Source organism: Temnothorax curvispinosus, unplaced genomic scaffold (genome assembly GCF_003070985.1).
Source record: "Temnothorax curvispinosus isolate PA1 unplaced genomic scaffold, ASM307098v1 QBEX01011098.1, whole genome shotgun sequence".
NCBI lineage: Eukaryota > Metazoa > Arthropoda > Insecta > Hymenoptera > Formicidae > Temnothorax > Temnothorax curvispinosus.
The window spans coordinates 719,110-735,117 of NW_020220878.1; the positions used below are offsets into that span (position 1 = coordinate 719,110).

General features: G+C 43.0%; 1 protein-coding gene across 1 annotated transcript in view; it reads right to left on the minus strand.

Annotated features, from left to right (window-relative positions):
• Positions 1–1,739: 1,739 nt before the first annotated feature.
• LOC112461166 (zinc finger protein 358-like) overlaps positions 1,740–16,008 on the minus strand; it is a 30,313-nt gene continuing 16,044 nt past the window's right edge. Inside the window, exon 6 of the mRNA XM_025026313.1 lies at positions 1,740–3,884. Coding sequence (XP_024882081.1) covers positions 3,628–3,884 — 257 coding nt within the window. The 3' untranslated portion in view covers positions 1,740–3,627. The remainder of the gene's footprint in view (positions 3,885–16,008) is intronic.

A 16,008-nucleotide genomic window follows, 5' to 3' on the forward strand; every position in this document is an offset into this window, starting at 1 on the left:
AGTTGTCCCCTAAAACGTATTCGAACGTTCCATAGCCGGCGCGGCAGCTGCACGGAGATGATACAGTCTCCTGGACGGCTGTTCTCCGCGAGGATACGATGAGGAGGAAATACATAGGCGATACGGGAACTTGCACACCAGCCACCCCGCGCGCGCGCCAAAGTGGTGTCACAGAAATTGCGATAGCCGGGAATATTCGCGATTGGTATCTCGCGACGGGGCGTTACCAATAACACGAAGTATTACGATCGTAAAACGGTACTTCGCAAAATTGTTCGGACAATTTTCAACGCCGCGCGCAGATCGTTACGGACGATTTTGTCACTCCAATCCAATTTATTGATTCCTTATTAACTTGAAATAAGTTGATATTTCGTTCATTCATACATAATTTTTGGGATATCAAGCGTATGATGTATAACCGATTAAAATTTTTGCAGAGTATAAATGGATATTTAAAAATGTATTGCTTAGCCTATAACTCTACAAGTATGCATTAAAGCATACTTAGCAAGCGCTTGGATCCATATGACGATGTCTCACGTACGTCCTCGCGCGGCCCGATACTATTTAATAATGAACGGCTCTCTATTACTCAATGGCTATTAGGAAGTACGCGGGAGGGATGGTTTTCGGTTCCACTCGGTTCACGGTGCAATCGGTTAATCACCGCTCTCTCATCCCCCAAAGCCCATACAGCCTGAGACAAGGTTTAAGCGCGCCGACGTAGCCGCGCGCGCCCTTCGGCCCACCCACTGGTCCCCATATCAATTAATCTTACCCAGAATGCAATAACTGTCCAATCTGCTCCCGTGGCTGCGTCACGGTGTCGTGCAGTCTGTGCTGTAATGTCCCTCCACGGTCTCTGTCTCGCTTCTCTATTTATCTTCCTCCTTGCCCTATCTCTCTCATAGATAAATTTTTCGACGTTTCCCAGTCTTTTCCTTCTCTCTTTTTCCGGCCCTTATATCCTTTATCTCCGCGAGACGTCCCGCACGATTGGTGCAGACGATGGAAGCTGTAAACGAGCTTACGGAAAATCTCACGTCCGCCTCAGCATCGCGCTCGTACACCCCCTTGCACGAAATAATGAGCGCGAGAGCAGGAGGGAGAGGAGAGAGGGAAGTTTGGGGAAACTCTCTCTTCAGCAGAAAACATATTGGGCTGTTAAGGGGTTCTTCAGGGTAGTCTGCTTAATTGGCACGGCCGTTTAACCCTGAATTACAGCGAGTGAAGCTGGGAAGATTGTGATCCGGCAGTGCCAGATTCAGCGACCTTGATTAATCGAGCTATCGACTTGGACGGAAAGCGGAGAAGGCCGTCTAAATTAAAACACGTATATACCGTAAACGTATTCGACAATGCGTTTATTTTTTGTTATTTTTTCAATTTCATTGCCGGCGGAATTACTTATCTCTAGTATTTATAACGTTAATATATTAGTTAAAAAATTAATTTTTATGCCAACTTTACAACCATAGCTATACATTGCAATGAAATAAATAATAAGAAGCACATCTTTTTCAACCAAAATATATTAAACGGTTAAAGGAGCAAAGAAATTGTTAGACAGAAGAGTTTACAAATGGTAACAGCGTTTATTGTTAATAATAATAATGACAATAATATTAATAGCGAGTCTCTAATTACAATAATTACATAATGATATAATGATACAACAATAAAAATTTCGATAGCGAGAAAAAGGGAAGAATATAATAACTTCTTGATGAGGCGAGCGAGCCGCCATTAGTCGGAACGACTCTGCGCCGCACACACACACACATTATGTGCCCTCTCTATTTATAATATTTATAGCTTCGATTTATTTATATGTATATATTTATACGCTTAGACTAGCCGTGATACAATCTACGTGCTATTTACAATTTTTGGTCACAGTTGCAACTTTAGGGGTTGGTGGTCTTGATGCTCTTTTTTTCAACGACAGGTGCGGGAGATATGCAAAATACAAGTACGTTCTCGCCGTACTTTGACACGTTATACGCCATTCGACGATCTCGTGCTATTCGGACGTTATTTACATTTAAAACAAAACATTTTAATGTAATATGAGAAAAATGTATAGGTCTTAAATTATGTATCATTAATTTCTTTTATATTAAAAATGACATAATGTTATTTAGGTAGATTTTCAATTAAAAAAACTCATCTTTTAATAGTGAATGCTTCAAAACTACAGATCCAGAATTCTATATTGGAGATCATAGATCTGGTGCAGAACACTGGGCTGGGGTTAAAAACTCAGTCTCGGAAACCAGAGCAAGAGAGGAACTTTTTAAATCTAGATGACGTTAGGGACTAACTTAGTCCCGCCCGTCATCATTACTACTACTGCTACTAATAGTGAATGCACTTGTTAACACAAATATATGGCATCTTTATAAAGTTTATGATCTTGTAAAAAATGTCCGATTAACTCGACGGTCGCGCTGCGTATCGTGAGAATATCTATGCGATAAGAGAAGTTACAGTAACAAGTAATCGATTTGGTAGCTAGACGATTAAAGTAGAAAGTGTTAATCACCATTTGTAACAAAAACAGTTCGTCAGTCCATTCACTTTCACGCTTACGTATCGTTATGTAATTCATAAATTATCATTTCTCACCGCAAAAGGTTTTCTCCGTCCGAATAAAAATCGCTGAAGGAACCAAACCCCGGCACACACACTTCACTTAGGAACGAAACGGATACAACGCTTTTTTTTCATGGAATGTCTAGTCGTGACGATTCACCAATTCACTTTCTCCATTTATCCTGAGTATATTCTGCAAGTTGAGAGTCCTTGAATATTTGCGTTAGATCAATCGACGCACGTGAAACAAATGGTCGAATAAATATCAACTTATACAGTCTCCTCGCATTAATATCAAAAGATCAATAAAATCTCGCGATAGAAAAAAAAATGCTACAGTACCCCCTTTCCGGCAAATTTTATTTCATCCCGAGAGTTTACCCTCGAATTGCACTGTTCCGGTCAAATTCGCATCCGTTATGCGATCTGAATTTACATGAAATTTTGTATCTTCAATATAATGCACAGAGTTGACTGATATTAACATTTTGCCTTTTGGTAGATTTTTAAATAATATATTTTTAAAATTCAAACAAAGGGCTTGCGAACTAGCTAGATGTTTGTGCTACCGTAATATATTTCGAACAATATATTTAAATAAATTTTTCCCCTTAAAGACTATATGTAATGCAATTCTTTTCGTATTGATATTGCAAGTTATATATTGTAAATTACACATAAGTGTCTCAAATGACGTTAATTTTTCCTGTTAATTGGGAGGTATATTAAAACCAGAAAACAATACAAAACGGCAAAAGGTTAATATCTTCCAGCCTGCAATCTACCATGATGCAATCTGCAATCGCCTCACTAGCGATTCCATTTATGAGATTAATTTATCGCTCTAGTCTCCGCCATCATCGACAATCACGAAGATCATCGTTCATGATTTCATTTCTCGTAGTTGCATCCTCATCCCGGCCGAACCGCCTGATTCGCGGAAAAGAATCGCTCATCGCGACGATCTCCAATCGTCGTTTCGTATCAGTCATCCGGCGCCAGATTATCAACCGCATCCTCGTCGCGGTCTCACTGCATAATCGGCGGATTTCCACTGGGTAGGGTGTTCTGTCCGGGAATCGAACCAATCGGCGGTCGATGCGACGCGTTGATATCGGCGTGCTGGGTCTCGCGGTGCCTCCTCAGATCGACCTTGCGCTGGAAAGCTCGGCCGCAGAGCTCGCAAGCGAACGGCTTGAAACCCGTGTGCTTTCTCGAGTGCGTGATCAGGTTGCTGCTCTGCGAGAACGCCTTGCCGCATACTTGACATTTATGAGGTTTCTCGCCTGCAACAGAAAGGAGACGAAAAGTGTTTAGAGGGAACTAGGCTTCCGATTAATTAAGCTTTCCAATCGATCGACTTCCGGACGTACTATTAACTAGGAAATAAAAAATTATTCAATTATAAATTTTTTATTATCGTCGAAAGTTTCTGTACCGTGCGATAATCGGAAATCGAGAGAAGTATGTCGAAAAGTTTAAATTTAAAAATTTATTTCGCAGTGTTTCATGGTTTTTTTAATCAAACGAAATATCTAATAGTTCTTTCGCTAGTGAAATCCTTATTTATGAATGCAGCGTGTCGTTCCAGCCGAACTATCTACAAAGATAGTTCGTCGTCGAGTATACAATGAACTTAAAAAGGGGAATCAGAAAACTCGAACAGCGCAATCCAGCTTCCCTCTTTCGCCTGTCGCATTCCAGCGAGCATGCACGTTAATCCCAAAGTACCGAAGTGCCGCCAGCTCTATCCCGCCTCGGTCAAGACTCTCCTCAAGGCGAAGAAGATCACGGGGATGGGGGGTGGGGAGGAAAGGGGGTGGGAAAGGGAGGGAGGAAGACGAAGGGTATGGAAGGCTAGCCACCTCGCAAGACGGGTGTAGGTGGCATCAGCGATGCGGGGCACGCCCGGTTAAGATTTCCTCCCAAGCGAGAATCTCAGCCACCCCGGCGGCGAGAAAAGGCAGAGAGAGAGACGGACCGAGAGAAGAGGCGAATAGTGGAAAGGGGTGTCTATGTGCGCGGGCTGTAGGGGTTCGTTGTCTAAGGGGCGAGGAGAGAACCCCCCCGGTACGAAGGGTCGCCGCTCGTTTCTCTCATCCTGGCCGCGAGCTCTGATTGGCGGCCGGGGGCGGCTCCAACCCACGTGTTACCATGACTACCGGCGGGATAACCCGGCTGCTGCTGACTGAGGGTGAGAGAGAAAGCCTGCTGCCTGCTGAGAGGGTGGCGGCGCGGCGGCACGACGACGATGCGAACTATATGCCGCTGGTGGGCAACAGAGGGCCCGTTAATGGACTCCCCCGTACGTCCGTACGTCTGACCGAGCAACCGGTATACACGTACCGTACACGCTCTCGGCCTCTCGGCATCGGCACACGGCTACCTACACGGGTGGAGGGTGGATCCATAAACAACTCGTTAGCCGAGCCTTCAATCTCGCCCCCGCCGATACGATGTGGCCCGTCGATCGCCCTCCACGATTATACCCCGGCCGCGGCGCGATCTTGATTTTCGGGAAAAAATATCGGCTACCTCTTCCCAGGGATTTCTCGGGGTTGGACGTGATGACCCATATTCACGGAAGTGCGGTATCTCTCCCGAAATTCGAGAATTCAATGCGAAGTGCCCCGCGAACATCGACCCGGGGAGGTTTAATTTAGAATGCGCATATTAGTTACCTTGCTCGATGCGATGTCTTACAGTTTGATACCTGATAAGTCTGACATTTGTACTTTGCTGCGCTGAAATTAGCAAATTAGCACTTTGAGCTTAATAACGTTTCTCTGTTCTAGATGTTCTCTATTAACACTTCCTGATATTTAATTTTTTTTCCAAAATAAATGATTCTATATTGTTAATTTTAGAATCAAATATAAAAGAGATATTGCAGAAAATATAGTAATTAAATACAGGTTTCGACCCGTATTATCGGACGCATTATTTTTCCACCTTATCAAGGTTTACGTATCGTGCACGAGGCATTACGCAGTCATTTTATGCGAACATCAGTCGCATAGTTACGCTGCCCTTCGGATCAAGATTCACGCGCGGATTCAGAGTTAAGGACGCGCTTTTGCGGAGGGTGTACCGTAGGAATCCGACGAGTCTGCCGCTCGATGAAATTCCTCGGAGTTCTACGTGAACCCCGTGAGAGGGTGAGACGAAACGGATAGAATTTTCGCGGAGTTAAGCACCGATGGAAGCCAGGGAACGGGGGTGGAAGTGCAGGGCGGCCGTTTGAAATTTATGAGCTCGTAAAATCAAGAGCCCGTCCGAGCGCTCGCAACCGAGGTTGCCCGTTTCGCGTCTATATCGCAACGGCTTTGCCATGGTTACGGAATATCGTTTCTGCCGGGCAAACGGCCATCCGAAAATCCAAAATCCCTCGTACTCGGGACTACAAACCCTTCTCATTTGACTGACTAGTAAATGGATCTCAAAATTCGTTTTCTGCATACTTAGACTGATATAAACTAAATAAAAAATAAAATTCTATTTTAGATATTCAGAACTGACAAAAGTAATTTTCTTGAATCTCCCTTTCCCCCCCCCCTCTCTCTCTCTCTCTCTCTTTCTCTTCCTAAAAAGATATCGATTCCAAAGATTATATGTCATCAGTACGATGAAATTCCAAACTTTGAATTTCAGACTTTGAGAAATACGGTATATATTTATAACGTAGTTCTTTATATTATTTACCCTGTATATAAGTTATTATATAATATATATTAACCTCACGATAGTCATGTTTTATTCAGTACACTCTACGCAATTTACTATCTAGAGATAATGTCACTATTTTTATTTTCTTATGTTGTTGATGTAGCTAGCGCGAACCGCGGCATTTTTTAAGCTGAGGATATTAAATTCAGCGGTTCATATGCGGGAGAGAGAGGATGGCACTTTAAAATATCATTTTCTTGAGAAAACGAAGGATTAAGGGGACGGGAGTAAGAAGGGGCGGAGAAGGGGGGTGGAGAATAATGTGTAGAAATGGAACGTCGAGTCTACTGGGATTCTCGTTTCTCGGAAACAAAGTAAAGAAGAGAAAGACAGGGCAGAAAGAAAAAGAGCCGCCGGAAATTTACGCGCTCATAAAAATCAAGAGCCGTCGGAACTCACTTGGATCCGTCGAGTTTATTCCTTCGGTGGAATTGTCTGTGTCAAAATAACCGCGTTAATAAATTCGTTGAAAGCAATGAGTTATCAGGACGAAGTGTTAGCCGCATTGCAATAATAAATATTGCGATTCTTCGCTGTGTGGATAGCATTACTGATTATATTGACTAATCGAGGCGATCGATCTATTCTCGATAAACATTTCTATTAAACCTGGTATAAATTATTTGTTTACGTTACTTATGGATATCAATATTCTCTTGCAAAGGCAAGACAATGCAGCTTCAAGAACGTGACCGGAACGGTGATCGATGATCAATAATACTACGAGTATGAACGAAAAATTCCAACTAGGAGCGAAAGAATTTTCAAAAGAAGAAAAATAAAGAATATGAAATATGGCACATGCAGAACGTACGTGATCTTATGTGTTCGTGAAAGAAATATCGAAATGCTATTCAATTCTTCAAATGACATAAAAGGACTTCAGCTTTAATACATTCGTAATCGATTTTAAAATATTATTGCAAAATTTATAACAAAATCTTATAACAAAATTACTCGAGTTTATTCGTAAACAAGAAAAAAAATGATATGATATTGCGTTTATTTAAATCATATAGAAAAAAAACTTTATCGAAAAACCAAATAAACTGAAAAATGAAATAATTTAATTTAGAGCTAAAATTATATACATATATAATTATTTACTACATTATCAGTTCTTTTTTAAATGGAATATTTGCTAAGAAATTTCTGTAAATTGCGATAATTTAGCTCTCACAATTCCTAATATACGTGATACAATCTCAACGATTAAAAACCATAAATTATAGAAGCGGATTCATTGAGAACAGAGGAATTTTCGAAGAGGAGGTAAACTGACGGGGAGGGAAAAAAAGTCGAGCGTCTCTCGGAATTTACGTGCTCGTAAAAATCAAGCACCGTCGGAGCGCGCCTTATCCGTCCTTATCCCTTATGCGGGCGAAGCACCGGGGTTTCGATCTAAATGCACACGGGGTGCATTCAGTGCACCGCAGCATGCGCATGTATACCTTCCGCGGCTTCGAGAAGTGGCGAGATCAAAGATTTAACCGGCGGCGGCAGTTGAGATTCGACGCTCGCGAATTTTTAACACAGCGTAGGAGAAACGGACGAAGTCGGTTGGCTCTGAAGACGGGGGAGATTCGAGGCTGAGAACCCCTGAGGTTTAAGACGCCATTACACCCCTCAGGGCTGTCGACCGACGCCCCTAAAACTATATTAAACTCCCGGAAATCTTGTGCGCGAGAGGGTACTCCGTCTCCCGCTAATTCTCCCGTCCCATCGCTCGCGCGTCCTTTGCGCGAGTGCCTCAAGTTCGAATGTACCTTTCGCGCATCCTCGCGAGGACTCAACAAGAAACCGAGCATTTTGTGTTCGACTTGTGCTCGACGAAGGTGCCATTGTAACAATTTTGCTTACTCAAGGATATCTCAATTCAGCAACCTGAATTTATACATTTAAGCGTTTTGTACATTCGTTAAAAGTTATTGATTCAATTAGCCATTCTCCATGCATTGATATTTATGTTTTTATTATAAATCGTCTAGAGAAGCTGTGTTTTAATGAAATAAATTACATAGGATATATTCCAGCATTTTTCCTTCATTTTCAACCTTTATGTATAATAATAATGATAAGATCATAAAAAAAAACAAGATATTCTTATATTAGATACATCTTTAAATCTTTAAAAAATTCATTAAATTTAAGCAGAATCTCATGTATGTACTTTTTCGACATATTATGTCCCCAATATCGGAGACTAGATACAATAAAAATAAATCTTCAAATATTGGTTAGTTAGCCCAACATTGTGATTTCAACATTTTAATTATGGTATGTTTTTATATTTAAAAAAAGAAAAGTGAACGCGGTCCGCACAGGAGTGGTAAGAAGCAAACGGAAAAGACGAAACTTGAAGTAGAAAAAGAAAAACAGGAAAAGAACGATGGCAAGAGGAATAGGGGAAGGAGGAAGATACTGGTATGTAGAAGGTGAACCGGACGCTGGCCGAGGCATTGATTTCTTCTCGTCTTCTTCGACCACGTTCCGAGCCTCTTGGGGCGTCTCTGCCCTCTAACTGAAATCCTCGCGCGAGACGGGAGGAGGGTGGAATCGAAGAAGAGCGCCACATCTCATATTTCATATCGAGGACAGCATGGATTTTCTTCCGTATCTTCAAAGCTCGCGCAAGGATTACCTGAGGATATCAATCAGACCGTTGCTTCTGCGGCACAGCGTTCGTTTCACCGACGGACCGGTGAGTAAAAAATATTGAAGAGATATGATTGGAGAACCGACGGAAATTACTGTATTCCTGATATTTTGTTAAAGCGATATTGTGTCCAGCTTTTTATGTCACACTTAGAGAAAGCAAATTCTTCCCTTTTAAAATATCAGATTTTTTACACGCTTAAAGTATGAAATGTCTAAACACGAAATATACGAAAATACGTGAAGAGTCTAACAAAAAAAAATAAAATTTCTAATTAATAATAATTACGGAAATTATATTAATAGTGTAATACTTTTATTTTAAAATTATGTATAAAATAGACTAAGAAAAGTTATAGTAATTTTTTAACTATTAATGAAATATCATATATAAATATTGTTCTATTATTTCATTGTTATTTTGTCATCGAATTAAATCGATGCATGCCACTGGCCGACATAGTAGTATACATTTTTTGATGAAGCTATATCTAGCGGAAAACAAAACTAGAAAAATCTATTTTTGGCGAGCTCCCAATTTGGGATATATTTTGTCGTCACGTGAAGTACAAAATAAAAAACGCAAACACCAATACGCCCTTGTTCGCTGTATACGGATATACCGATTTACAAGCGGCCGTTACTAGTCTCCAATTTCGCACTGAGTCACGTTTGTGTTTACCAGTTTACGCCCACGTCAGCCATGATTTTACGCCCCATCCCGGCGAAACACGGGAATCCCTCAGTGAAAAGATAGGTAAAACGATCGATCGCAAAAAGATGTCGATTACAACCAATCTCAACGTGTGCACCGATTTATAAATAAAAAATCTCTGAGTATACGTACCTACATATAATAAATCTAGTTTTCCGGATTAATTTATAATATCTAAAAAAGGTAAAAGAACTTCGGGAGTATCACAATACTTTCGACAACATTTTCTCTATATACGGTCAATAATTAAAAAATATAATTACAATTTGGAAATTTCCCGGATCCCGCTTGCCTCTTAAGGCAACATGTCTATGTGGACAATATATCCAGCAAATGTAAAACGCGAGACGTTTAAGCATGTGCTTCCATAACGTTTAGCAACCCTCTCTCGGAAAAATGATTACCGCTATCCATTTACACCCGTGAAATAATAAATAACATGGGTATAACCTACCAATAGATTTGTCCGTACTTTTGGATTGAATTGCTTTTGTATTTCAAGTGTCTTTCGAACGAGTAAACTAAACTCATCAGAATTAGTTGCGATTAGATATTTGATATTGAACAATATTCACATAATTGATACCCATAATAAATAAAAATAAGACTAATCCGTTTTATAAAAGCACGACGTATATTTAGATAAATTAATTAAAATATAATTATATGTAATTGAAAGTCGTAAATTTTGTTATTACATAATTTAATCACAAATCGGGTGGCGAATAGCTTTCTGTATCGAACAATAATTTTGGCAGAGACGATCGGGGACCGGGAATCAAGGGAAGGAAGAAGGAAACATGATACCAAGGACTAAGTCCGTTAGCTCCTTAGTGCTTTCGGGTATACCGCAGGGATCCGCGGTAATAATCCCGTACGATCATGGCGGATGTATGGCTATTAAATTATTAGAGCGTCGATCAACATTAGGAATCGTGACAAATCCGATCTATGCCATCCGCGCTAAGGCTTCTCTTACTACATCGCTCATGTGCGCGCAGCTTAATTGCCAATTGTGTTTCGAAATGGCTTCGTCTTTATCCTTAGTGCGCTCCTCCTCTTCGTCTCTACGTGGTTATTAATAAATGACCCACTGATACGAAAGCAATTGTTTCAACTGCTATAAACTGATAGCGATGTCAGAGGAAGTACTAGTTGGCGCAACAACGTTTGAAATTCGTCGGAAGGATTAAAGCTAAGCTCGAAAAATGGAAAGCGTCTAGTAATTTTAAAATAACAAAAGCCCACGTTTTGTCTTACATTTTTTTTCTTTAAATATTTCCAAAATGTTCAATTTTAGAAATCATCTAAATAACAAAGAGCTTAGAGCCGTGACAGGATGTTCGTGTCGCTAATAATATATCGGTTTGAATTTTCAATACTTGAATTTTCGGTCTTAAAACAGAGTTCTAATTTTTCTGGAACAGCAAATCCACATACTTAAATCGATATCGGTTTAACTAATCGATGCTAATTAGCATCCTTTATAATTGTTCAATTTTAATCCGGTTCTCCCATCATTTCCATTTGGACATTCCTACAGCGCGAGACCACAAACGCCACTTTGATGCCAATGACGCGGCTAAATTCACATAACTCTAAAATACAATGCAGCCGATATATCCGGGATAACGTTAAAACAAATTGATTGCATCGACTGCGTCCATTGCCGCAACCAGCTCGCGACAACAGCCCTCACAATAAATAACAATAACTAACGACCGAGTCTCCCTGATCGCCGGTGAACATCACACTCGCCCCTTTCCCCTCTCTGTACACGGTATATCAAACCCATCCCGGCTCGTATGCATGCGGCCTCAAGTGTCAGTGACGAGCCGAGAGAGAAAGAGAGAGAGAAAGAGAGAGAGAGAGAGAGAGAGAGAGAGAGAGAGAGAGAGAGAGAGAGAGAGAGAGAGAGAGAGAGAGAGAGAGACAGAGTTGGGGGTGCACAGACGCGCCGATGCTGCTGCGCGCTCCGGGTGCAGTTAATTTCAACCACCCGCGCACCGGGCGCCGGGGTTGTTCGAGTGGGTGGTTACGCGGATAGGCCGAGGAGTGAAAAAGGGGGTGGCGACGGGGTTTCGAGGGGGTTAGAGTCGGGGGGGAGAGGGTGCGGACGGTGCTAGAGCGGCGAGATATATACCGGATGGTAAAAGGGGGGTGAGGTGGAGCACGGAAGTGGCGAACGAGAGGCAGGATAGCAAGAGCGGACTAGGGGGACAAGGGGGCGGCGGGGGGGTTGACGTGCTCCCGGCATGTCGATATCCCTGGAAATTTAATCATGCCGTTCCACTATGAACATCGCGCGCCGCGCCACTCGACGAGCGCTATATGGATGACGCCTCGGTCCCGTGGAACGTTATACCGGCGAATTTGCATGTTTAATGTGGTATCGGTTGCTTGCGCGCCGCGCCCGCCGCTCGTTCTCTCACCGGCGCGACATTAAATATAGCGCTCCTCCGCTCGCCGACGTCAGCACCTCATCCAAGGGGCGCGCTCTTATCGTTCCTGATGACGGGGTCCTTGTCATTGGTAAATCTTACGCCGCGGCGCGCCGGTCTCTAGGGATAGCGTACTCGCGAGCACGCTGTGATCAAAGATAGCGGGTTATCATCGTTTAAGATTATCATTATTTCACTAATCAAATTTTAATAGTATAAGTACAACCAAAATATCACGGATATGTTTAGTCCATTAATCAAGCTAATTATTTAATCTCTTTGGAGTTAACTATTTAACTTTCACACGCCTATGAGACTTTATTACTCGGTAATTTTTATTTCAAACGTGCCCTGTTCCTCCAAATCAAAAAAGGCGACCACACCCAGCGATAAGAGGCCCGAACATTGTCCTACGTAATAGTATCCAATTAACCCGCACCCCAATCCGGAAGACATTCTTTAAGAATCGCAAACAACGATACAATCGCGCGATTAACACAACTACACTGACTACACAGCCGCTTTTACGTGTCGGCTCCTACGTGCCGTGTAAACACGCTTTTTACCGCGTGTGGTCCGAATATTCTGGGACAGGGCGGTACGTCGTCGTCGCTAACGAGCCGTAAAGACGGAAGAGGGACGAGCAGGGGCCGGGCCGAGGCCCCTCGCGCAACGGGGCGCTGAGAGGAGAGGGGCAAACGGTCCTCCGACCATGTCGCAAAGTTTAAACAGCTTAGAGGGATGTTGCGGCGCCCCGATGCTTAGGGCGCCAAGTCAGCCGGAAACCTCTAATAGCCCCCGTCTGTCTGCGCGGAAAGGAGAAAGGAGAACGAGAAAGAGAGGGAAGGGGGAACGTGTCGTAGTCGGGGGGATGGAGTCCGCAGGCATACGCCGTATACGCGGCCGCAAAGGTGCTCGTACAGGTTGTATCTCCGCGAGTATACGATAACCGCACCCTCGAGGCGAGCCCGAGGGAAACGCCGTTCGACCAGGTATCCGCATACAGCCGCAACTGAATTCATAATTCGAGAGGGGGGCGAGGACAGGGCGCGCTCGTGCCTGAGTCTGGGGTAATTATTAATCGCGTTGCGAACACACGGTGTGCCGGTGTGCGCATGTGTGTTTGTTTAAAAATACGTGGCTATTTTAATCCAGCAATATTTCCCGAGTGTTTCTCTTCCACGGAACAATTCTGCACAAATAATCACGCGCGACGACGTTTCCGGGAAGGATAATAATAAACGTGTAAAACCAAGTATTGAGACAGTTAATTTGAAAGCTTTCGCGAGCGAAGCCAAGCAAAATTAGTATATCACAGAAGACAGATGTGATGAAATCATGGAGTTTGCAATGATAATAGAATATTAGAGAAGTAATGCGCTCTTCGGAGTCACATGTAGATTTAACTTTTCCGAGTTCGGTCATTAGCCAAAGATTGCAATCATTAGTACGTAGATGCATAATGCATAAAAGCCAGGATTTCAACGCTATGTTTACATGTAACCAGGCATGGTAAAGTAATGGATGACCTCGACGATTTCAATTAATCATCCCAGTTATTGCGACTGTTCTAATGGATATCGTATTACGGAGTCTTTTACGAGGCTTTAATTTCCTCCGCGGATAACGAATACGGATATTGTTTGATGTGTATGACGCATATTAGATGTCGTATGTATGTTTCTCTGAAGGCGTATGACGCTAAACGAACTTCATTATCTATTGGAAAATTTCATTTTAAAAAATCATACATATATTACCGAATAAAATGCGTTTCTTCGGATTACCTAACAATAAATCGGTTGCGTGAAATTCTAGATGAATAATGCGAATTGCAAGCGATCGTATTGAGAACAATTAATCGTCGGGAAAAAAATCGCCCATTCGCGACAGACGTCTCAAATGTGTCGCCGAACATTCGGCCGAAATAAAAACATTCAATGAAAAGATGAAAAAAGTACACAGAATGCACTCATTCTTCCCTTTTTTCCCTTTGCTGCTCGGCCCATCGACTTTACTTTATACCAACAGCGGACAGGTTGTGTTTATTGTGAAAACAGGGTACGATCACGCGTGTGTAGATAAGACCAGATACACACTGCGAGTTGATCATCCTGATGACAGAGGGTCGATGATTTCGATAATGTTCTTCTGCAATCACACGTCGGCGCCGAGAGCCGCCGGGGATCGTTAATTTTACATTTGAAATGCTGAGAATAACATAGCTTTAAGAAACACGCACGGTTAACCGATTAATTAAATACCAAACGCACTGAATTTTTTATGATTATTGTCTGTACTGGAAATTAATGTATTTAAAATTATTTCGGAAAGACATGCATTATTTTTTTTTTTAAGAAATTCAACAGTAGCAATCAATTCTGACGTAACGTGTTTCATGAACTATCACGAATCGTCATTGTACTCATCAGACCGGACAACATCGCACGCAGCTGATGCTATCAAAACTCGCGACCTGCCAAACCAACCCGCGCAGTCCTGAAAATATTCGCCGCCCTTCCCAAAGACATTCTGCCAGTGTTTTCTCATCGAAGAGAGACTCGTGGCCACTTGCCAGTCTGTCACTTCGCTCGTCAACCCCTTGCAACGACCGTGCACTTGACTCGTCGCACCTCCCCCCTCCGTCACGTCCCACCGCTACTCCCCCCGAAAACGTTCGCCTAACTGCGAAGGTAACGCGAAGTAACGCTCCGGTCCCTCGTAGCCTATTCCGAGTTGCCGGCTCGCGCACGAACAATATTTGCAGAGCTCTTATTCTCAACCCCCGTGAGCGGCGGCGCTTCGACCCCCGTTCGCCCGAACCACCCGTTTCTCTTTCCACCCCTCGTGTGCACCAGCAACCACCTACCTACCTACCTAATAATGATTTTACGTTACGCCACGCCGTTCCCCGGGGAATCCGACGGTGCCGCACCCTTATTGCACATGGCCCGTGCCTCGGTACATGGGGTACGTAGGCGGCCGAAGGGGGGGAAGGGGAGGTTGGAAAGAGAAAGAGGGCTGATTATCATTAGCAGCGGAGTCCCAGAACACCCTCGTTGCTGCCTGACGCACGTACGCACGCAGCCGGCGCGCCGCTGCTCGAGGTCGTGGGAGCAACGAGATTTGTTCGTGCGTATGATAAAAAAGAGAGAGGGAGATGGAGAGATCGCATCAAAACGAAAACAGTCAAATCAATCTAGTAAGCGTATGTACGAGCTACTAGAAGCGCGTATCTTATCAGAGAAACAACGAAAGAAACGAGCTAGATTTGTATTTTATTTTCTAATAAATTTTATGACAAAATAATGCCCTTCGGAAAATTAAATATTTCAAATATAGTATAAACAAATATTAAAATAAAGACTAATTTAGTAAATTTAGCCTTCGGTAACACATGCGTCACGTAAAAATTCGATAAAAAAATTGGTTCTAAACTTTCAAATCACGTAGAGCGTATCGAAAGTATCTTTATTGAGTAAAGAAGGTTAAAAAAGAAGAACGTGAAGCAGGTCCCCTTTTACCGTCGAAGAAAGAGCTGTCCCCCGAGAGCGAAAGATTCCTACGGAAAAAGGACTCGGACTTATCCTCCGTTTCACGACGCAATTGCCGCGACCGTGAACGTCATTGGTCGGCGCTCTCACGGCGCCTCTGAATTTTTCATTTCTCCTAAATGATGAATTAAATGTTTCATGGCGACCCTCCGCACGGGACGCAGCGGTGCGTATAGGTGGACACAACCGCGCAGCAACACGAGGATCCGTGGATGATCCCGCAGGTTGTTGAGAAAAGTCCTCCGGAAGTGACCATCGCTTTGTATCCCGCTACGTTGAGTCCTTCGGCCGGGTTTCGGGGGGCCGTAGAATGAGGGGC